At 40.2% G+C, this 25,362-nt stretch overlaps 2 protein-coding genes and 3 pseudogenes across 2 annotated transcripts; all 5 read right to left on the minus strand.

Moving 5' to 3' along the window:
* Positions 1-2,858: 2,858 nt before the first annotated feature.
* On the minus strand, positions 2,859-3,401 carry LOC148735476 (uncharacterized). The gene has a single exon (XM_088752959.1). The coding sequence runs from the start codon at positions 3,399-3,401 to the stop codon at positions 2,859-2,861; it is 543 nt and encodes a 180-aa protein (XP_088609085.1).
* A 9,185-nt stretch (positions 3,402-12,586) lies between these two features.
* LOC148735477 (uncharacterized) lies at positions 12,587-14,033 on the minus strand (annotated as a pseudogene).
* A 2,439-nt stretch (positions 14,034-16,472) lies between these two features.
* Positions 16,473-19,656, minus strand: LOC148735478 (uncharacterized; annotated as a pseudogene).
* A 3,760-nt stretch (positions 19,657-23,416) lies between these two features.
* LOC148735479 (zinc finger protein 862-like) lies at positions 23,417-24,032 on the minus strand. The gene has a single exon (XM_088753270.1). It carries the CDS (start codon positions 23,912-23,914, stop codon positions 23,417-23,419), a length of 498 nt encoding a protein of 165 aa, XP_088609396.1. The 5' UTR covers positions 23,915-24,032.
* On the minus strand, positions 24,032-24,799 carry LOC148735480 (zinc finger protein 862-like; annotated as a pseudogene).
* Positions 24,800-25,362: the final 563 nt, after the last annotated feature.

Below are 25,362 nucleotides of genomic sequence, written 5' to 3' on the forward strand. Positions count from 1 at the left end.
TTAAGCTAAGTCAATTAGACAATGTAAAACTAATTAAATAATAGTTAAAATGGGTAACTGCTTGTTGTTACATTTTTGTTGCGTGCCATATATCGTACTTGGGAGTCTATTTTCATATATGCTTTGTTAGCGGACATTTGTTGGTCATTCGTGCACGTAACAACAGCATTTCGAAATCGGAAAAAAGACGACTGCATTAACTGGTATCCAATTTTAGACAAGTTCTCTGGAAGAATTGTACCTAAGATGTCCGTGTTTCTGCAGACTTACCCTCGCAACTGCCACAGTCCCTGTTCCGGCGATTTAATGAGAATTCAGGACAATGAGTACATTCAATTTAGGCATGAATTATTTGCGCAACGAACTACACGACAAACTCTAGACAGAATGGCAAGTATAAAAACAAACAAAACAAATGAAACTGCATGCCACACTGCAATGTCACGTGCACGAGTTTTGGTGCAAACATCCTCCCCCCCGTGTTCGACGGCGAGGCGAGGCGGCAGACACTACTTTACACCTTCGAGTAAACACAATTTAACTGCAGGTCAAGTGTAAACACCACTCTTAGTTTGAACTTCTGCTGCTCTGACTCTTCCATCGTCTCCAGGAAACACTCTAATCACTCGTGCTAACGGCCAACACCCACGAGTGGACTTCTCGTCAACGACGAGTACAAGGTCTCCTTCACGGACATTATGAGCATCGTTTCTCCACTTTCAGCTCTCTGTCAGTGCTGGCAGATATTCTCAGAGCCAACGTTTCCAGAAGTGTTGGGTCATTACTTGTGCATGCTTCCATGTCCGACGACTACACACGTCTTTGTCACTGACAACATTTGGTGGAAAGTTAGGGCTTCTTCGTCCAAGCAGAAAGTGATTTGGCGTTAAAGCCTCTTCATCACGGTGATCGGGACTAACATGGGTCAAAGGGCGACCGTTCATTAATGACTCCACTTCAGGCATAAATGTGAGTAACGTTTCGTCGTTGACGCACTGCTTTCTCGCCACCCTTTTAGCGCTCTTTTGGCAGACTGATCGAGGCGTTCCCACGCGCCACCGAAATGTGGCAAGGACGGAGGGTTGAAGTGCCATTGCACTTCGTTATCAGACAGCTGATCACCGATTCATTCGCTGCCAGGCGTTTGATCGCTTCTCGGAGCTCATTCTTGGCTCCTACAAAGTGAGTGCCATTATCCGACCAAATATGGGCTGGCTATCATCCTTCTTATCGCCATCAAGCAAGAATCAGTATCCAGCAAGTGAGCAATTTCGAGATGCACCGCGCGAGTAGTCAGACACGTAAAAAGCACTCCGTAGCGCTTTTCAGTCTTTCTCCCATGACGCACAAGCATGGGACCAAAATAATCAATTCCAGTATTTGTAAAAGGCGGTTGCATATATCCCAGTCTCGAGTCAGGTAGATCAGCCGTGACTGGAGACTCGAGTCTCACTCGCAGTCTACGACATGAGGGACAACGAGGTGTAATCTTCTGAACTGTAGCTAGTCCTTTAGGATCCAATACTTCTGCCTTAGCTCATTCAAAGCATGCTCTTTACTGGTAGTCGCTTGTTTGACTTAAACGCCCCAAAGTCTAAATGAAACGAGTCCATTTGACCCGTCCGTACGGTAATCATCTCTGCGTTATGGAGTTCCACAGCAGTCAGGGATGACAGAGCGTGGTCCTCAGGTTTTCTTTTAAAATTTTGGACGAAATGACAAATCCACGCGATGACACGACGAAATCTTGTCCAAGAGGAGAACCTCCCTGGGTCAGGAAAATACGCTCTCTATCGCTAACAGACACATGCCCGGACCACTTGGTGTTCTTTACTCCCTTGTCATTTTTACAGAGTGGTCCAGTAAACAAACTCCAAGGCCAGTGTTCTTCAGCTTTGGAAAGAAAGGCGGGGCCATTAAACCATCGGCAATGCTGATCCAAGTCTGCAACTCAGAGATCTCGGGTGCAATTGTCGGCCGGGTTGAAATGACCGGGAATATGTCTCCACTGTGTGGGGTTGGTCGAGTCATGAATCTCTGAGACCCGATTAGCCACGAATATGTAAAAGCGTCGGCTTTCATTGGCTATGTATTGCAGCACAGTTTTGGAGTCACTCCAAACTTATGGTGTCTTCAATGCTAACAGTCAACTCTCGTTTGATCACGCAGCATAACCTTACAGCTAAGACAGGGGCTTGAAGCTCTAGTCGAGGTATGCTTAACTGTTTCAGTGGTGAGATGCGGTTCCTCGCCATAACAAACGAAACTTTAATCGTGCCGTCAGGGAGTAGGTACCTAGCATAGCAAACGGCGCCAAATTCCATTTTGGATGCGTCGGCAAACACGTGAAGTTGTACCGACGCTTCAGGACAGGTATTAACACAGAAACAACGAGGCAGTTCAAATTAACTTAGTTTCGTCAGGTCATCAAGCCATTCCTCCCAAGTACTCTGGTCTTCTTCGTCTAAAGGCTCATCCCAGCCCTTATTCTTACGCCACAACGACTGGATTAGGCATTTCGCGGGTAGTATGTATGGAGGTAGCACTCCCAATTGATCGAAAATGGTTGATATGCGGCTTAGGACGCCACACTTGGTTGACTCAGGAGTCTGATGTAAGCAAGGAGAGAAACGAAAACAGTCAGTTTCAGTGTTCCATTTTAAGCCCAGTGTGCATTCAATTGGCAATTCATCAAAGTTCAAATTGACCAAAGGGCTTGCTTTCTCTCGGTCAGAGATCTGGGACAAGACTTCATGGGAGGAGCAGATCCACTTGGTCAGCCTGAAAGCGCCGTGTGCCAAGAGAGAGGTCATCTCATGGAACCATTCACACTGCGGTAGCTTCGTCACACACAGATTTCAAGAAGTCACATCCATGTAGAAACTCTTCTCTACAGCCTCGATCGTTTCTGTGGAGAATACAGTGCCTCCATAATTGTCAAGAGCCATCCTTCTCAATACATAGTTTGCCATGCATGGGGAGGACGCAGCTCCGAAAATCATGACGAGCATCTGATATACATCAGGCGGGCGCTGCACTTCCAAGTTCCGCCACAGGAACCTCAGGGCGGGTTGATCTTCTTCTATAATTTGAACCTGGTGGAACACGGCTTCGATGTCAGCGGCCAAGCCAACGCGCTGCTCTCTAAACCGCAACAGCACACCCACTAGGCTATTCAGAAGATTGCGCCCAATGCAAAGTTTGTCATTCAGTGATACTCCATCATGCTTGGCGGCAGCGTCCATAACGATTCTGACTTTGTCTGGCTTGTTGGGATTGCGGACCAGATGGTGCGGCTGAAACCACTGTTTCGGAGTCGGGACAGATGCTTCGCCGGGCGTAGCCTTTGTCAACATAGTCGTCAATAATGGCACAGTATTTCTTTGCAAGTTCCTCGTCATGCTTTAGTTTCCTTTCAGTAGACTCCAGTCGCTTTTCTGCTATGAGGTGGTTGTCAGGAAACTTCACATCTTGTTCGTTCCACAACATTCCGGCTTCATACCCGTCAGACACATGTTTCACATTTCTCTCTGACGTTTCAAGAGCCCTTTTTTTCTTCATGAGAACGGGGTGTTGTGTCTTTGTACTTTGTACCAAATGATTCCGTTTGCCACCAGTCTTCTACTTGCTTGCTGAATGATTCTTCAACATTCAGGACACGGTGCATGTGCATGACATGTAGACGCTTGGGTTTCATGACTGAATTGACTGAGCCAGCAAGGGTCCAGCCAAAGGCTGTGAGAATGGCGACCGGCTGTCCCGGACGACCTCTTCGTACATCACGCTGTAGTATCGCCTCCAAAACATTCGCTCCCAGTAAAACTGTCACGTGTTTGGAATCGACTTTGAGGATACTCAGATCTGTCAGGTGATGGAAGTCCTGCATCATGGTATGCGTAACCCTTTGCGGGGGAAGTTTCAACTGTGGTATGGTTCAAGCTTCGTCTACGGCCAACTGGGTGTCTGTTTTTGTTTCTTCAACTCCACCAACGTGGAAGGACACCTTTTTTGAACGTAGTGGTTCACCAGACAAGTTAATTGTGCCAAGTTGTAGAGGGCTATCTTCACCAACGAGACTAATAGCGTCAGCAAAGTTTTCTAAGATGAGCGAAGTTTGGCTGCCGGAGTCCAAAAGTGCAAACGTGTCTGCTCTCACGCCGTTGGGAGTCACAATGGCAACGGGTACTATTTGCAGCAAAACTGCGGAGGAAACTCCATTCACAGACGAACTACCAACGAAGACGGGTGCCACGACATTCAATGGCGGAATGGGTATGGTACTGTCCGAAGGTGGCCTTTCAACGAAAACTGGCGCTGCCCAGTGGATGAGCGGGTGGTGGTATTTGTTACAGCCTTGTATATCACATAGTTTTTTGTGCGTACAGTCACGAGATCAGTGACCTGTTGACTTAAAGCAGCAAAAGCACAACTTCTTTTCCTTGACTAACTGAAATCTCTGATTCACATCCATCACTAGAAATTTGTCACACTTCTCAATCCAGTGTTTCTCATCGCACACCATGCAGGTTTTAGCTGAAGGTGAGCTTCGATTCTCTGTTGTAGCACCTGTAGCTAGGGTTGAGAATAGGGAAGGTTGTTCTTGACGGTTTTCGATGCGTCGATCCCTTCGCTGCGGTCCTCTATTGCCAGTACGACCATTCTTTGGTGGCTTGCGTAAGCTAGGTGGCAGCTCACTGACTAAGGTCTTAGCGTGCAGTCTCGTACGAAGCCATTCATCAAGGTCAACTAATGTAGGAATGGTGGGGTGCATTTCAACCTTCTTCTCTCCCCACTTTTCCTTTAACGAGTCGGGCAATTTCTGTAATGCGGCACGGGTGTTTGTTGAAGACGCTAAATCATGTGAGTATCCCATGTGTTGTACAACGAGCGGAGTTGTATGGTGTCTCCCTCAACAACGATTGGGTGGTCGAGTACTGTCCCCATGAGGGCTCCAGGAACGAGTTCCTCATTTCCAAACTGTTCTTCAAGTTCCGTCAGAGCTGCTTTGTAGAGATGGCCATGGTTGAGCATTCCTCCAATAGCTTTCTTCGCATTCCCAACCAAAGCCCTTTGGAGGTAAGTCATTCGCTGCATATCAGTGAGTGGTTGGTCATGAACTAAACATTTGAATGATGATATGAATTGGGGCCACTTGAGCGGATCCCCTGAAAACCGTGGTAAGTCTAAATGCGGTATTGATTTTACGAATGCTGGCATTAACTCTGAGTGAGTTTTTCTCTCCCTTTAGTGTACTCTGCTTAGGCGAGAGTGCCTTAATCCATGAAACATCAAAGCGTTCCTCCATGTCACAGTGATCTTGATTGATCTGGGGAGTCTCTTTGCACAACGTGGACGATTTAACCAGGTACGGCAATTTTACATTTCGCGAAGGCAAAAGACCACCTGGATTTTCGTCAATATCCATATTTACAAGAACTTTGGGCTCGATTTCTCGGTAGACGGTTCCAGTTTCGACATCTTCAAAATCCTTCGGGCGGTTTTCGATATTTTCTGAGCCCCTTGTCTCTTTATCCTGGATGCTAAGCTGAGCTGCTGGTCATAATCTTTCAGCTTGATATTCAAGTTCTCGTATATGACGGTGTTCCTGCAATCATCTTTCTTGTTCAAGAATTTCGGCCCGCTTACGCTCCTCTTCTAACCGCTGCTGTGCTTCCCTTTTTGCCTGTTTAATTTGCAGATCCATCACGCGCGCGAGTCTTCCGTTCTCGCTCGCGCGTGAAGTTGAACTATGGCCGCTGGCCGAATGGAATTGGAGTGAAGGCGCGTACTGACTTCCAATCTCGGAAGGGGGCTCATTTTCTCTTTTGCTCAACGAGATATCAATGTTTTCAAGACATACATTCGCTTTTCCAATGGCACCTCCCATTGTATCGAGGTGATCCTGCAGTTGCTCGAGCTCCAGAAGTTATATGTACTCTTCGCTGATTAATTCGAGTTCTTTTAATGCTTTATCGATCTTGTCACGAAGTTCACGTAATCTCCTTCGACTTCCAGGGCTCTTGAACAGGTTTTCAGCGACATTAATGTGCCTTGTGACAGTGGCCTTTGGGCACGACAGCTTACTCTTAGCCTTTTCCTTTTCCATTTTCCAATTGTTAGGATGGCTGGGTCCGACCGTGATATGCATTACTTGTTCACTCACTAATTGCACGTGGTCGGGAACAAGCTCTTCTGATGACATTTCAATCTCGCACACAGACATAGAACTTATCAAGTTGAACAGATAAAGTTACCTACCGGCAACCTCACTCTGCTACCAGATGTTCTGGCGATTTAACAAGGATTCAGGAAGACGAGTATGTTCAATTTTAGCAGGATTTATCTACGCAACGAACTACATGACAAAATCTAGACAGAATGGCGAGAGTAAAAACAAACAAAACAAACGAAACCGCATGCCACACAGCAAGGTCACGTGCACGAGTTTTGGCGCAAACAGTCCCTCTCTGCTGATTTGGTGGTAGAACATCAGGTTGTAGCCGTAAACAAGCGGAGTAGATATGTGGAAGAATGCAGGGTTGATTGAGGTTTCTATAAGCTCTGAAGAGAGCTCCTGATCAACTCGCTGCAATTCTTGAACGGAACACATTTTGACTTACTTAGCAGTAGAGAGACTGTTGGTGAACTCCTTTTAAATGCTTTGTAAATGAAGATGGTTAAGTTAACTGGTCTCGACAGACTAGATACAGTTGCAAAATTTATGGAAGCAATGATGTCGCTTATTACTTTCAATTAAATACTTTTAAAACAAAACTCACTGGACCATAACATGTTAACCTTTGTTTATCGCAGTCTCTAATACGCTTAGTGAACGCACGATAAATTTCATTATCTGTTAACTTTCTTTAGTCGTTTAGCCCGTGCTTTTTGGATACATGCCTACATATTTTTTTATGTTTTCCTTTTGCTCTTAACTTGATGTAAAAGTTCTTAAGGAGTTAGCTGGACTGGTTAGCTCAATGGATAGAGCGCTGGACTGTTGTGCGGGAGGTCGAGGGTTTTAGCCCCAGCCAGACCAACTCTCAAGGTCTTGAAATAATTAAGAAGAAGATGCTACCTTTCTATAACATCAAGAAATGGTTAGATATTCTAGTCCTCTCGAATAGGGACAAAGAAATGGAGGTCCCGTCTCCTACAGGGTTAGGGATAGGAGACGTGAATTTGCCACGCACGAGATTACTGTGTGATGGATGTCCTCCCCTGGGGTGGGGTGGGTGGGTTAGGATTGATTGTAAAGCCCTGTTGGTCTGTCATAGTAAATAGCGCTGTATAAGTGATAAATTGTAAATTGTTATAATTGTAACGTAAAAAATTTACCGCCAATTCACAGCTACTACTGGTTTTGTATGGCATTTTATCGGGTTCAAAATTCAATGTTGTGAATTCACCTACTCTTTTGTTCACCAAAGGTTTGAATTCACAGAATACTTGAGTGAATTCATCAAAACCATGTTGAATTTATCGAGACTGAAAACTTAAATTCATCAAAACACTGAATTCATCAAACTGTTGCATTGCATGTGCAAAAATTCAAGGGAATACTGAATTCATTCAAACTTTAAATTCATCAGTGATGAATTCATCGAAAATACCCTTCAGCCTCAAACCAGTCTATTGCATCCACTGAGGGTCCCCTGGAGGGTTTTTTTCTCCAACATGGTGGATACAATCGAATATGAAGAAAGACTTTGGGTTAGAAGATTGCCAAATAGTGGGGATGTAGACTTTGTCATGTTTTGATTAGGGCAGATAAAACGTCATCTATTACATTTGGAGTGATTCAGTAGATAAAAATCTACTGAGGTTGAAGAGTGGTCTTTTCCCCCTCTCAAAACACATCATCTCACTACAGAAGTTGGTATCCTGACTGCTGGCAAGAAATGAGGACCTCCCCAATAAAGTAAGCATGCCTAAATGACATTTTTGCAAATAGAACAACCATCATCATGTGGAGATTACAGTGAACCCACAAATGGTCTTGAATGAATGAACTCTTTATTTCACAGACATCATTTTGCCATCTCTACCCACAAATAGCAAAAGCTAGATGAGGCGGGCGGAGAGGTAAGGTTACAGCACTCATAACAGATAATATAATTGTAAACTAACTAACTAACTAATAATAATTGTAAAGTAACTAAATAAACTATCTGGATAAATAAGAATTACTGAAAAACAGGCTAAGGTTACAAAATATATAGTCTTACAATCAGATATTATTACAATAATATTTAAAATCAAATTTACTCCAAACAGAAGCTATCAATTGTTAGTACGTTGATTCAAGGATACAGAATATGCCATTTTTTGTAGATTAGGCACTTCAACATAATTGTCCTCTGCTTCCATTATCAAGAGCAAAAAGTCATGAAAATTTTTCTTAAAAGCTTCTTTGGAGAGTTGACGAAATTCTTTAGGAATTGCGTTCCTTACTCCTTACACGACCGACTATAAATGATTTTAATGTAGTGTTGTAGCAGCCCAGGCTTTTAGCCATAAATTGAAAAGTGGGAAGCCTATATGTATGTTTTTCATTAAAATTAAACACATAATCTCTGTTGAATCTGCTCAAACGAACTTAAATGGGTCTGGTATATGGTCAGACAAACTATTCAGCATATCTTCCTGATATGATCAGATAGATAGATATCTGGGATGTCTGAGATGTTGGCATATGATATCGCTTCAGAAACATCTTGGTGGATCAGATACCAGTAGCACACTGGTGAAAGTCTTAAAAAACCAATCTCACAGTGAGCTATTGCATGTGCAACTATCTCCCCAACACATTTCATAAGCCCAGAAAAGGTCATTCGAGAGTAGTATAGGACCTCTGACTGGAATTTACCAATAAGAAGTCAGTACATCTAATTATCTCCCATATATGGTTAATGACATCACAGGATTATGAATGACATCATGACGTCACACAATCTTCTGGAATAGTCGAATCATGATGGAATGACGTCAAAGAGGTGGTGCTTAGCTACAGCATAAATGGCACACAGTGTTCTCACATTAGTGGGGTCCAAAATTGCGACTGACTGGTCGCCAATGCGACCAAAAATTAGGAGTTGGCAACCAGAATTTGAGAACTGGTCCCAAGCAGGCAACTAACCTCTTTGTCCCCTGTGCATTTGAAATTCCAAGGTAAAAGGGCTTTTTTTAAAAGAAAACTTAAAGCTCCCGTGGATAATTGATATAAAACGAAGCAACGATTTTATGATTGCCACATTGTTTCTGCGGCTTCTCCCAATACGGATGACATGGTGAAATCGTGACAAGATCAAAAGCGTCGTCAGAATCAGATGGACTTAGTCCTTAATACTTTACTTAGAAATAGAAAAACCAACAACGAAACAAAGTTTCCGTGACTCGTAGTTTCATGCTTTCGCAATCATCAGCCACCGTCTGATGTTTTAGTTTACATTCAAACAGTTAAAAACATGTCGAAATCAGGCAAGAAAGCTAAGAAGAATGAGGGGAACAACCCTCAACAATATAGTACAACAATATAGTGCAAAGCAGGAAAATCTATGGAGAACATTGTCTGGGAGTCGTGCCAGAGTAAATATGGTAATATTTTAGATCGCTTCATAAATCACTATTTTCCTTTGATCAGCAGGCATATTTAACTTTGCGTGGTAAACACTGGCGCCAATCTTGTGAGGTAATCTATCAAAAAAAAAATGTGGATTCGACCATCCACACGTATCCAAAATGTTATCGGATTAAAAAATTTCCACTCTGGAGAGCAGATTAAAAAATATCCAGATTTGCTCGTGAATTTGCTGGATATGTGTGGACGATAGCCATATCCAGAAAGAAAAAGTTGTGGACTAAAAAATATCCGGATATTTGTGGACAAGGCCTTAGTTGAATCTAGGTATAGAAAGAGGGCCCCCCTATGTCTTATACACAGAACTTAACAGGGTACCAGCCTAGTTCCAACTAAATGGAAATAATAAGAGAAAGATACTCCAAGCCTTCACAAGAATGTTCTTCGAATGGACAAACGCCCTCATTGAGATGTAGGACTCTGTTACCATTACACGGCGTTTCTGAAGTATGTATATTGCATTAAATGAAAACATTTTGTTGAAAGGTTAAATTTCGTACTTTTACTATAAATTAAGGTAAGCCATGGGTTCCAGAGGGATTACGTTTTCTTTACTTTGTGGCAAATTCAGTGGCGAAGCCCCAATTGTGACATGGGAAGGAAGAAACCAAAAGAAATTTTTGTAAGAAATAACTGACAGTAGTTTGAAAGCCCACACTTATCAATAGAATATATATAGAACTTCCGCTTTTCCCAGGAATTTTCCAGTGGGACAAACTGAGAAAATGTTTGCCATTTACATCCCAACCGGAATTTCAGGGAATTTGTGGTAAATGGTAAACAACCATTGCGTCCCAGGAGGTACTTAAAACCAACCAATGGGATAAAACAGCAGGAAAATTTCAAGTATCCTGGCATGGTAGTAGGCGAATCATTATCATGGAACAATCATGCGTTATACATTGCCACAAGAGTTTATCCTAAACTGAAGCTTTCAAAGAGAATTTCATCTTTTCTTAGTTCTGCTATTTAATCGAAGCTTTACAAAATGACAATTTTACCTATTTTAGATTATGGCTGCATCGTATGGGGTTTTTGCAGCAAGAATAGCTCTGATATTTTGGAAAGGTTGCAAAACAAAGCAATCCAAATAATCTTAAGAGTAAATCACTTAACGTGCATGCAGTCAATAAGGGAGAGGCTTGGCCTGTTAACATTATCCAATAGGCACCGCCATCTTTGTCTCCAACTAGTATATAAAATTGTAAATGATTATCACTGCTCCAGGCAAATTCAAGGGTATTTTGTATTGAGATCAGAACTTGGACGTAAAGCCCTCAGAGATAGCAAGGAACTCCATCTGTCAAGATACAAAACAGTTATGGGCCACTGCAAAGGCATGGAATGACCTCCGCAAATAACTGCATGCTTGCAAAACGCTGAGAATTTTTAAAATTAAAACTTTTAAACTTCTATTAGAATCAGATAAGGCACAACACAAATGTAGCATATAAGTTTTGGGGTGATTTTCTATGTAATCCGAACTTATATAGATAGTAAATTGTATTTTGTTAGTAGTATTTATAGGCACTGATCACCAGTTTATACCAGCGTTTTCTATGTTGATTCCGCTGATCAGTTTTTACAGTTTAAATAAAGGAATTATTATTATTATTATTATTATTATTATTATAATACCAGAACAACCTGTAAATTGGTCAAATTAAAGTACATCTTCACTGTTCAAACTCTGTCCACAATTGATCCCCCTTTAATAAAGCTATTCTGGTTAGGGTGGATCAAATCAGGTAGAATTTGTCTTTGCCATTTGTCCTAGCCTTGCAGTTGCTATAGATATGACTTTAACATTGACATTGATTAACGAGATTAGTCTCCAATTCTTTATAAAATGTCTGTCTTTGTCTCTCTTTTTTATCAAAGTAGCCATGGCCTGTTTCTGTGAGTTGGATAGTTGTCCCTGTTCATGAGCGAAATTTAAGGGATTGACATGGCACCTCCACATGAGATGCCAAAAGCCAAGGTAAAATTCCACAGTCAAACCATTGTTTCCTGGTGCTTTGTTATTCTGAAGAGATTTCAAAGCCTCAAAATATAATATTGTTGTCCAAAAGCTCCCTGTTGGTTATCCGTCAGCATTTTAGTATTAATATTAATGCACTCTATTCTTTTTCCTAAACAAGATTGTTAGAATATTGATTGCTTAAGGTACTAATTCCCAGTCTATTGCTCTTTTTGCATAGGGTCTATGCTACTGTAGCTAGGTATATATGAAGCACCCATAGCCAATCAATGTTTGCAAGTCATGTGGTGAAGCCATATGATGAAAAATACATCACTCCAATATTTTTCAACTCAATTTGACTGAATTGGGTAACCATAACAGTTCAAATTGAATGGATGGATTTACAGAAAAGCCTAGTACTTGCTCTTCCAAAGCTCCCTTACAAAAATAAGGATGGATTCCAGTGTGACTGCCCGAGGTCTGCTACCCACTTCCCTTACATATGTTATAAATAGCGAGTATATTTCCTTCTCCTTTCTAAAAGCTTTGGTACTTTCAATTAAAAATTGTTTTCAGATTAACACAGTGCAAAATATGATTTCAAATGACATTAAGAATGATGCTGCAATGACATATTTTCTTGTACCTTCCTCAGAGAATGTTGGCTGTAGGAGTCTTATCAGGTTCTTAGGTGTTAAATGGTGGTTGGTTGGTCTTAACAAATTGAGACAAATTGGAAACTTCCTCGTGACCTTTTGCAAGACCAAAAAACATCTAGACCCCTCTGAATATTAGATATACACTTGTTTTTGGTTACTGTGGTGAGGTTGTCGATGGTTTCAAGTGGCATACAACAGGGATGCTGTCCATTTTTAGGGAGTTCTATTCCCATCATAATGCCAATATGGTAGTACTGCAATACTTTTATCAGAACCTCCATTTAAATTTTTACCCTGCTTTTCAAAAGTCTCGAAAATGGAAAATTAAGATCTAGGAATAGGACTAACCACTAGTTTTCCTCTTCACTTAGCTCACCTAAAGAACACGCAAATCTTTGTGCTATCCGTTGCACTGGAACAAATTATACAGGCCCACAGGGTGCATAACTATTTTTCCAAACAAGAATAGGTTTTCCATTATAATCTTTTTCCTGGTAAGCTTGATACCACCAAACAACAGCAAGTGCATCTTGATAGCACTAGTCATTAACCTTTACACTGTGCATGAAATAAAAGAGAACAACTCCAGGTCTTTTAGCAAAGGTGAAATCAATGGAAACATTATTACCATTCCAAGAGGCCATTATTGGTGCTGATGGTAGGTTTCAACAAATTATTGGTGCTGATGGTAGGTTTCGAGTCAAATTTCCCAGTTCCAAGTTTCACAGAATACTTCCGTGCAATGTTTGAGGTGACCTCAACCACTTGTCCAGGATATAATGTCTTATAACATTCAAGGAGTGTCCTCAGTTCATCAACACTGAATACAAAGTGCTTAGATGAGTTTGGAAAACAACTTGGGAAAGGTCTGACCACTGAATGTCTCCCAGCGTTAGACAACAAGCACTTTTGACTAGCTTGGTAGCATTCCTTACGATGAGACCTTCCACTGACTCTGTTCTTTCTTGTTTGAAAAAATGGCAGAAAGGTATCTAGAAACTTGTCAGGAAAGTTCACATTTTAGACAAACCGGCTGGTCTGAAGTTTACGCATGAACTGCATCTCAACATATCTTCCATTTACTTGCATCCCTCCAAGAATCCCATTAAAACGTTTAAAACTAAAACACCAAAATGCATGCACAGGTCCACATTCCAAAAGGCAATCTTTTAAATTACAGTGAAGATGCATATTTGGTGTGACAGCCTTTCTCCCGTACAACTGTTCGATACGCTCTCCAAACTTAACAAAAGCAGATCACCCTTAAGAATGTCAGTCCTTGTTAAAACTGGAGAACACAAATACTGGCATGCAAGAACAAATGTCTGCCAACATTCGAAGTCATTTTCTGGCAACAGACTCTTGAAACGAAACAATGAATAAATCAAAGTCCATTTCTTCCACTGCAGTGCCATATAGCTGCCATAATTTGATGCAATTCTGTGTGGTAACTACCCAACTTCAGTGCCAATATCAAATGAATTAATCAGGGTTTCGATAGCCTTCAGGTCTTTCTTTGTTAAATACTTGTTCTTTATCCATAACTTAAAAACATGCTTTGCAGTTCCCAGAAACAAATTATGCATAGGGTCAATAGCTGTGAATTTGTCAGCGTCAAGGTATTCCAAGTTCTAAGAGACAGCTGTAGTAAACACCATACTTTGTTGCTAATAGCTCATTGTTTGGTTTTCGTTAGTGCTTTTCTCCCCATTTCTGCATGTTTCCGATGGCTGCTATTGTGACGAGGTGGCCACATACTCCTGTCAAACCCAGATTAGTCTCTTTGCTCACCCAAATTCCCAGGAAAGAACTTAAAACACTTGGAACACCCCTGATGTGCAGAGTGTCCTTTGAATCCACAAAGCTTCCACACAGCTGGAAGATCAGCCGAAGCAAGGAGAAGAGCACCCCGGTAAGTTAATGGTCCGGGACATTGGCTTGTCATAAATTTTACTTCTTTCCACAATGCTTTCAATTAATCAACAATTGGTGCTAAAAATGTGGTAAGTGACTTGGGCTCTTTGTTCATTTCTGGAGTACTACCTGCCCTTACCAAAACCACATATATTGTACATATATCTGCTACATATACATGTGACATATGACACATATATGTCACATATGTGCGTATAGATTTTACACATAATAAAAACTTTATGCCACATATTGTTCGTTTTCACTTGACATCACTTCCTCTGAGGTCGGGATTAAAACACCGGAAGTGGACCATGTTCGAAGATATACAAACATGCGAAAGCGTAAGCTTGCTGCACGTGTAGTAAGTCATGGAGCTAAAACTGGTGATTTTCTTTATCATGCCAACTCTTTGTACTCTTTTTAATTATGGGCGTAACCAAGGAGTTTTCTCCCGTTTGTGCGGGGTCATCTATTGACAGCAGTTTTCCCCCAGTACCTGTCTAGAAAACACACGTGAAAAGTATGGCGGACCAAAGGGAGCATGTGCATTTAGATTTAAGGGCTAAAAACGATAGATCGGAGCGAAAAGACGTATTTTGGAACACCAGTACGGTAGAAATAAAGTTTTCCGTGGAAAAAGTATGGATAAAGTCCGCGAGAAAGGCTAAAAACAAGCCAAACTATAGAATGGGAGAGATGGATTCTCTTCATGAGAAGGTGTGTGGAAATGAACTCGATCTTTCTGGACCCCTCGTCCATTCATATTTGCGGGAATTAGTGGAAAGCTTAAAGCACAAGCAAACTCACTGAAAGGCAACGGGGCTCACCAATCCAACAACTCTTTTTATCCCTTGGATGGTATACAGACACGTCATGACTCTTGCTCGAGGATATGGCTGTGAAGTTGATTTATCAGGGAAAGGGAATAAAGTGGAAATTTTATTAAAAAGCAGGCCTCCGCTGGAAAAATATTTTGTCCTTCTAGATTCTTTGGGCAAAACAATTTACACAAGTGGAAATTCAGAAAGCAGACGGACGGTAAATATCACTATGCCGGGCGATCTTCTGTAGTTATTAGAAGGAATACTCCCATTACACTACGCTACAATATGTCAACAAATCGTTTGACCCTTTCTCCTTTTATTCAAAGGTACAATGAGGAGGATTTTGCTATTGATAATCAAAAACAAAAACTTATGAACATTGAATAGGTCTGCATTTTTTTACTGCAAAACAAATCTTGTTTATTTCGCTTGTATTAGCTTGTGAAGTAATATTATTGTTTTGGTTCTTTGGTTCAATCTTAATTTTACTTTGTCTTGTGGTAATGTATGGTAACGAGTTTTAGACGAAGGGAAGATAAAATTGAAAGGAAGGACAAAATTGAACCACAACATGTATTTATCACTGGTTTATATCAGTAATTCATTAGGTTTGTAAGTTCAAATATCTATTCAAATGTTCTTAACAAAAAGAAAGAAAAAACCTAATGATGCTGGTAGATACTATAAAATTTTCAGCATCTTGTCAAAATTGTCAGTACATTATCAAGAGAAAGGTTAAGGGAATTAAAAAATCCCCTTAGGGAAAATGCTTTGATATTTCACCAATTTCACTCAGTTACTCCTTGAAGGAAATGTATAGATATCAGCGAGGAGAATTTGTATGTGGATATTGAGACTTAGATGGTTTAAATAACTAGAGTGGCATGAAGTAGCACTGTCAGGAGAGCAAAATCAGGCTGTTCTTGATGCTTTAGAAAACACTGTTGGTTTTGTATTGTGTTGAGGGGTGGGTAATGTTCAGTATCTTTTCAATATTTTGTATTGGATTATTTGTTTAATACACTTATTATCAGCAACACCAGGTAATGACTTTTTTGTTAAGTGCCTTGAATCAATAATATTTCTTTTTTTGTTCACAAAGGTAACATTTGGGGCCCTCTGACTCATGTCACTCTTGACACTTTCAAAGTACGTACATGAATATCATATTAAGACTAGAGCTGCAAAATCATGATCTTATGAAACATATTTTATCCAAATTTGATACTTAATTACAGCAGTTGTGTTGAGATGGACAGATCCAGCTTTACTTTTTCCTGGAACTCATCAATTCAGTTTTAAGTTCCTATATTAGAATTATCACATATATGCATACACTATTTTTATAAAATTTGGATCAATGACATATTATTCATTATAATAATGAAAACAATAATATGAATGATTTAGAATTAGGCTTTGTGATGTTCTCCTTGAAGTCCCTTATTTCTTTTTGTAACAAAAAGGGACATTTATAGAATGATGAATGTCTAACTAACTTCTGCTGCAAGAAGCCCTTCCAATCTTCTAATAAGATGAGCTTTATCCTCAGTTAACGATGCTCCTCTTACACATAGTTCTTCTTTCAGTTCCTTAACATTCATCATTTGAGGTTTAATCTTACTAAATGGCCTAGCCAGTTGTTCTCTTGATGAGTGTGCAACCTTTTGATAAGACTCAAGTAGAACCACATCTGGGAATCTCACTTCACATGTTTTACTCCTGATTGGCTTAAAGATAGCTATAAGTTTTTTCATTTAATTTCATTTCTTGGGCACACCTTACAATATCTCTAGACTCCTCCCAAAATGTACAAAAGGAAGCTTCATCTCGTGATCGTCCACACTTGCAGAAGTTAAGGGTATCGTTGCAGTGAGGTGGAAGTCGAGACTCGAAGTTGGATATGTAGGTAGACGGCACAGGCTGATGTTCAGGCAAATCAAATGCCCTGACACAATTAGTGCGCATTAGCTGCCACCACTTACCTACATTGCTTGTTGAGCGAGACCTATTCGTTAAATTTAGGTCCTGCTTCACACCTGAATGCTTTGATTCCTTTGTCTGCAAAGAACTAATACCATAACCAACCTTGTACTGTCTGTAGAGCAATTCTGCAGGGTAGGGGATAGCCGATTGTCCAAACTGTTAAGTTAACAACATCAATCAATCAATCAATCAATCAATTCTCTATTTAATAAAGCAGGTTAAAAATTATAAAGTAATAGTTGCATCGGCAGCTATCAGCTGATGTGGACCTGCTATGTTAAACTATCTAAAATATGTAAAATATATCATACACTAAAACAATCACAAACACCACAAACACAGTTACACCACGTGCCTAATTACAAGAAAGCTGCTATAGGTAAAAGTTAAAATAGATAATAGATAGTAGTAATAGATAAACTAAATGGTGGAATTATAGAATCCGTAAGATCGATAATAAACAAAGTCGTTTTTCTTATTTGAAATTAGAATGGCTTCCTTATTAAATGAGAATTTAAGAATGTCTTTTGAGTGCTTTCTTAGTATTGATTTAAACCCTTTGCTAACATTACGTAGTTTAACTTTTTTTATTTATAAAGTTCCATATACTAATGGGCCTCTATATTGGAGGAAACTTCTTCCAAGTTCAGGCTCTACCCTAATAGTATTAAACTGATTATAAAATCTTGTTCATCTGGGAAGAATAGAGAGATAAGGTTGAAGTACATGGTGCAAGAGTGCTTTAGTTGATTCATTCCAACTGAATTTGGCTCAACCTTGCTGAAGAGCATCCCAGAGTCTCGAAGATACTGAGCTGCCTTACCAAGGGCCAGGTGCTTAACCCTCTAAGGACCAGACTCATCATTCATGCGGAGGGCATCAATTAATCTAAATGAATACCTGGCTAATGAAACAGCTTCTTCACCTATCAACCTTGTAGCAATGTTGTTGCTCCTTTTGTCTTTGTCATTGTAGTGTTCCCTAATCTTCTTTGCAAGAAATGCCAACTGACAGCCTTTCCTATCTGAATTACCTATGACACTGCCACTTGCTGCAGAACTACCCATTGCTTGCTGAAATACCTTATGTTGCTCTCTAACTAGTTCCGACTGCCTAACTCTATCTCCAGCACCCTCGGGGTAACTTGACAATATAGAGTGAAGCTGTTTTTCTCTCCTGAGGACTATCCTGAACTTGTAAAGGTGAACTCAGAACCTCTAAAAAGTCCTCAATCAAATCTCTCTGTAAAGCTTCACGGTAGATAACATTTAGCAGATGCTGCCAAGTATTAATCTCATTTTGCACTAGCTCTGGTCTTTGACGATCTGCAAACTCACCAATCCTGGGGTAAACAACTTTTCTTATTCCATTCTCTGCCATGAAAGATAGTTCTTTTTTATCCTTCTTGGCTTGACTAAGAGACTTGCTTAGTGAATCTCTACACTGGTTTAGTTTTAGAAGATCTGCTTTCCTCTTCTTCATGGAGGGTGGATTCCAGGTATCTGAGAATGAATGCCCTATACATGCCCCCATAGTACCCAAACTACCTTTGTGAACAAATGCTTAAGGGGAAGGGTAAGTAGCAGCCTGATTTAACTCACCATTACCCCAACTTTGCCAAGACTGATCAGCACTAGGTTGAAACTCCAAGGTACACTGCTGACCACAAATAGTTACCACATTACCCTCTAGCATTAACATCTCCTCTGTGTGTTGTTTCCAAGGGTCTTCCAGTACCCTGTCTTTTTCATATACACTTAGGCAATGCAAAAGATATTGAAAATCCCTACTCCTAACATTATCCCCAAAATTCCAAACAGTTAGTGACCCAATAGACATACTTGGATCACTAGTTTCTGGGGCACCATCATCAGAAAACTGTACAATAAAATGATTGGTATTTTCGTTAAACCAGATGAGCTGGTTCCTCAAATAAGGTAAACGCAAATGCAAATCAAGTGTCATGAAAACTAAACCAGTGACAGTTCTAGATACCTTAGAGTAATTAGGAATTTCACATACATGCTCTATATCTAAACTCTTTACAAACTTGTCTACTTTCTCATCTGATGCTACACGAGGAATAGCAACATTCACACCTGCACACTTGACATTCCTGGGTAACCAAAGATCTTTTTCAGCATTAAACACAGAACTTTGGGTTTTACAGATTAGTTGAAACTTTCCACTAGACAAAAATGCTTGATACTTTATAGAAACAGCCTGCTTTAAGGCTTCTTCACTGGTTCCATACTCTTTCATTGCCTTCCTAAACACACCCTGTAGAGACCGACCCCTTTTATGACAAGTTATTAATTTTTCCATGATCTCTTTTTTTGCACATGATGCAATAATATCCCAAGCACCATAAATTTCACCCTGCTCCCCACCATGAATAAGTCCCAGGATATTGCTAGTTTCCTGTCGCCGTCTATATCGTGTGCTTGATTTAGGGTTGTTAACCATTTCAAATGTAGTTGCACTACTCTGTCTACTTGCCTTGGCATGATGCCTTTGTTCCAAAAGTGTCTTAACTTTCTCGTACTCTTTCACAATACTGTCTAACCACACCTCCAGCTCTCTAAGCTCCTCCTCAATTGCCTCCTTCCGCCTTTCTACTTCCTCTAAAGCATAGAAAATAAAACAATGTAAGCTTGTTTGTCGCATATGATAAAGGGCTTACTTAGCTTACATGACACAATGTTTTAAGCCACCAAGTGGAAATGTCTGCTATAAGATTACACGTGGATCAACAATAGAAGATGATGCTGATATACATGTTTAGTGAGTGGAGGCACAAACAGACGTTTAAGGATGTATGCACGGCTGTATCTTAATTTAGAACACAAAGTCAAATTCAACCAGATTCAAGTCTTGCTGCATTAGCTCGCTTCTTCTACTTCATGTATCTTTCTCTCCTTTTCTACTAGTTCTGATTCTCTCGTATTAACACTAGCCTCCCTTTCCTCTACGCGAATTTTCTTCAGATCACAATCATTTGTGATAGCTTCAACAGCATCTCTAGCTTCCCTCTTTATTGCATTTCCCACCTGTATCGGAGAACGGTTCCAAACTTGGTTCACAACCGCTCTCTTTGAATCGTACCTGCCAGAGTGATAATTGCTTTTACTGCACTTTCTGCTCTTCGAGCACAGTTTATCAACTCTGAAACAAATAGAATCAAAAATCAAATAGAACCGCCTCCCGGTTAGCTCAATGGATAGAGCGCTGGACTGCAGTGCGGGAGGTTGAGGGTTTGAGCCCTGGCCGGACCAACACTCAAGGTCTTAAAATAATTAAGAATTTGCTACCTCTCTATAACATCAAGAAATGGTTAGATATTCTAGTCTTCTCGGACAGGGACGAATAAATGGAGGTCCCGTCTCCTGCAGGGCTGGGGCAGGAGACGTTAATTTCCCACACACGAGATTACTGTGTGATGGATGTCCTCCGCTGGGGTGGGATGGGTGGGTTAGGACAACAGGTCCACTTCAGCTATTACAGCTGCCAATTAATCAACCTGCTTAAACAAATAAATGAACTTCAACTTCAATAGTTTTGGTATAAGAAGGATTATGTCGAGAATTTAAAAATGGTGGTCAAAACTGTACTTCAAAATGGTGGTTTAAACTCGTTCTACATACCTTGTTTCCTCTTCTTCGCCGCATTTCGATGCCATTACATCAATTTACATTCTGAGTTTACAATACCAAGGGTTTGTGGGATATTTTGCATAATAATAAGCAAAATCTCACTCTGCCAGGGGTCCCACAGGCTTTTTCAAGTTTGTGTGAACCGAATAGAGAGAATATACACGAAGTTTTAAACTCAGATCTTTATTTTTGTCATGACAATACTTCAGAGGTAGTTATATAATATAGATTCATGATTGTATGTGCTCTGTAAAACCACCCCTAAAGGTTTTTTTTAGCTTTTTAGTGAGTGGGATATGCCAGCCTACATTTCGAGTACAAAAAGCCGGAACACACCTCCCTTGCAGTTTTGAGAAAATTAAGATACTATAATTTATGCATACCTGTTATCAAAGGCAATGGACATGAAATGAGTGCAAAGACGTGCAGCAGTTTATATACATAAGTTACATCTTATTAAGTCTGGAGAAGCCATTGCCAAAAGGATGCATGATCAAAGTAGCATCCTGGAGGAGAACTCAGTAGCAACCGACGATCGTGGTAATAATACTCAAGACAAAGAGTACAGTTTCTTCAGAGAGAGCAAACTAGAAATATTTTCGCGGAGCAAAGACAACAGTGGATCAAAAATATCAAAAGACAGGAGTGCTCATTTCGTGTCAGGTAAAACATGTAAAGTACGAAATTTTTTTCTCAGTTTTGCAGTACTTATAACAGATCATGAGCAAATGTCGATCGTATAGAATCCAGATTTTTAAATGCACGAGAACGCGCATGGAAATTGCTAAACTCACGAAAGCTATTGCATGAAAACAAGTCCAGTGACCCCTTCTTTTTATTGTTTCAATATGATAATAACATCGAAAGAAATCATCAGAAGAAAAATAGAAAATTCTATGGAAGGAAATTTGTGACGTGTGAAAATTGCCTTTGTGCATTTTCCTTTTCAAGTGTCAAATGCAATCACTGAAAAAAAACACTGGGTCAACGGGTTAGTTTTCGAATTATTTATGCCACAAGCTAAAAAATGCGTCTGAATAACCCTATGATAGCGTTGCCATGGAAACAGCTAGTTACGAAATGACACCTATTTTTGAATAACCAATGATTATATAATTCAACCCTGTAAAAGTGTTCAACTGGCCTTGGTCAGTCTTTTTGTTGTATTCTTTCAAAGTTGCAAACCATCAAAAAGATGAAAACTGGTACCAGCCACCTTAAACCAGTGCTGTTGGAAGTTACAATGAGAAACAGCGGACAATTCTGTGAAAATGGAAGCCTTGTAGGTATCTTTAATATAAACAGCAACTCCACCACCATTCTTCTGCTTTCCACGGTCTTGTCTAAATAGAATGTAACCAGAAATTTGTATATCAGTATCAGTCGTCGAAGGGTCAAGCCAAGTCTCTGAGATTGTAATATGGTTGTCCAAGACGTTTGAACCACCAAATAGTTCATGATATCTGGGTACTGAACGGCGGGAAGCAAGCTTAAATCTTCTGAAAAATCACTCTTTTTCAACTTTTTCAAAACCACACAGTAGAGTTTTGTCACGATAGCGAGCCTTTGTAACATCATTAAAGTTCACCAATAGTCGTCAAATACAATATCAATGCGAGAAGAACTAGTCGCGGCCGCCATTTTGAAAGCTTTGGATATCTTCCAACATGCCGCCGGAAGTGATTCCTCCAATTTGTGATCACGTGATTGAAAACGAAGAATATGTGACATGCATTTGACATGTGACAAAAGTATTAATGGCAACTATTGATTGCGAGATATCTTGTGCTTGCTCCCACACAGAGTGACCTACTAATTTTTTTGCAGTTTTAAAGTTGTTAAATTTATACTTATGCGCATTTTCGTTATATGCTAGCTGATGGAACTTGTAACTTCAATAGATCCACAGGAAGAATTTCAGATTTCCCATCTTGGGTTAAAACTGTGAAAAACTGGGATTGAAATGGGACTTCCTTGGGAAGTCCCATTATTGGGAAAGTGCTACCAAATCCAATCATGGATCATAAAATTCCCATTGAAATCCCACATGTAGGATTTTCTTGTCCCAGTACAGGGCTCAACTTTCAGAAAAAATCTTGGGGCCACCTGGCCTCCAAGTTTTAATTTTTGGTCGCCAGGACAAGCATTCTAGTCGCCAAAAATTATCTTCAAGAAAAAGTAGAATATAATACACTAAAAGTCTTTTGATAAACCTCAACAAAATCGTCAAGAAGTTACAGAAAGTCAATCCTGAATACAAGAGCAGACCTTCTTCAAAACAGGGTACATACCTGGAGCTACATAGCCCTTAGAATGGCACTTGTTAGGAAATTAAAGTTTTCCGTTTTGAGAAATGGTAACTGGTACAACTGGAGATAGACAACTAACCAAACAAGTATAATCTATCTAAAAATATACTTGTTGGAGGAGCATGATGTTTTTCCGTGAACAGATCTAAATATAAATTTGCAATAAATCTGTCGCAATTTCAACCATCCTTGTTTCTCAGTAACTGATTTAGGATTATATGTTTTGAGTTTCGTTAACTATTGATTTGTGGTTCGATTTGTGACGGGCTGTGTACAAGAAATAACCACTCCAGTATAAACTGCTTGTTCTAAATGATGAAATATAAGTTTGCAACCTGTCCCAATTTGAACTACCTTTGTGCCTCTTTAACTTGCTATTTACACCTTGAACTTTTGTCAACTATTGATTTGTGGTTCCCTTCATTCAAGACAATTGATGAACAAAAAAAAAAATGTTAATATTAACTAGCTTAAAATGTCACGATATTCGTAAAGGTGTTTGAAGAATGGCCTTCGTGGCTTCTCTCCATTTGAAAACCACAGGCCTACTGCTAGTGACGGATTAAACTCAGTCACAGGAGGATCCTCTGTTGTCTCCATCTCTAGGCAGGAACGTTGCGCACTTTTGATGCGGTTTTTGGCGGATAATGCACGCTCACACTGAGCACTTGAGATGGGTAGTACAAGGAGAATCTCCAAGAGATGCAGGACATCCTGATAGTCAGACTTGTAGGGTTCTTTGGTCAGCATTGTTGACCACAACCTTCTGTAGGACATATCCTGAAACTGTGTCTTTACCATCATCTTAAGAGATACCCACTGCTTTGGCACAGCTTCTATATTGCACCTGCCTTTCTTCAAAACAGGCTCAAACCATGTAACTAACCTTCCAATTTCTTCAGAGCCAAAATCGGCTAAGCTATTGCTATCATGAGGCCATGCATCGGCATTGAAAACAAGCATATCTTGAATGATGGTTCTTGCAGGGGACTCTTCTTTGTTGGAGCTCTCAGGTGATGTGGCGTCAAGCAGATTTCTTAATCTCTCCTTAAGTCCTTGTTGGCACAATGACACTGCTTCTTCTTTGACTTGGAAGACACCTTGTGACCATTAACCCTTGGAAGAGGACTTTGTCGTCACTTCTTTTGGCGATTTTTTTTCAAAGGATTCTAGCCAACCACCAGGGGCTGCACGTTCTGCCAACAAAGATACCCTAGTGTATGTTTCTCGTAGCAGACAAACTGCAGAAGGCAAAATGAGATAATTCTGCTGAAATTTTAAGCTAATCGTTTCCAAGATAGAAAACAAATCAGCCAAGAAGTGACAGAAGGTCAGGAAGTCGATCTCTTTCATCACTGCAGCTATATACTTTGCCCGCCCTTTTATTTCTGCATTTTGGGATGTTGATGCTAGATGCTCCATATGCTGTAAGACTACAGCATATTGGCCAGGATCTTTTTTAGATCTCCTTTTGGTGGCTTAATGAGACCTTTCAATGCCCTGCTAACATGGAGAAGCCACCTTGTGCCTTTGACTTGGCCAGGTTTCAACGTGCCAGTTCCCATGGTGTTCGCAAGAGCTTTTAGTTCTCTAGTGCTCTTGGGACTAAAGTGGTATTGTCTTCCATATCAGGTTTAAGGTGGTGTACATCTTTTCCACTGTGGCACAGGATCTCTGAAGCTCTAACATGGTTAATTCCAAACGGTGAGGTAGGCAGTGGGTGACAATCAGCCAAGGGGTGTCTTCTTTTAACTTGGATGCCGCACCTGCTTTTTTACCCATGTTTACTGAGGCTCCATCTGTGTCAAATCCAATTAACTTGCTTTCCCAGTGCGAGATGCTCAGCATTTTAAAGGAATTCTTTTTTGTTGCAGTAATTCTTTATTGTTGCAGTAATTCCTAAAGCGGAGAAAGATACGAGGGATATGAGCTTATGTTGGGGTACTTGACTACCTTCCTTCCATGCAATTGATGCACTTCAGTCCTGAGCATCCTCATTGACTTGAGACTTAATGCACGTAAAGTTCTAATTTTGACTCGAGTTGTCTGATACGCTGTAAACTGTAGATTACCTTAAGTATAATTATGTGATTCTGTAACTTGCAAAGATAAGGTAGAATACTGATTTCTAGGTTTTCTAGAGCTTTTCAAATGTTGTGTTTCAAAAACTGTGAGTAAATGGTAAGTCTCACTTATCATTTACTCTGTCGTTATATTTCAAGTACTTAAGATACCAAGACATAAGCTTCAAAAATACTATAACACCAACCTGCAGCATGTGCATGCTTGATTGCTTTATGGCCCACAGGATGGTTTACCGGCTGACCATGCTCCACTACGGAATCTACAATGGATTTTCTCATTTTCGACTCCTCCTGTATCCTCCCCACCATCAATCATAATAGATATGT

The sequence above is a fragment of the Stylophora pistillata genome, chromosome 3 (assembly GCF_964205215.1).
Source record: "Stylophora pistillata chromosome 3, jaStyPist1.2, whole genome shotgun sequence".
NCBI classification, from domain to species: domain Eukaryota; kingdom Metazoa; phylum Cnidaria; class Anthozoa; order Scleractinia; family Pocilloporidae; genus Stylophora; species Stylophora pistillata.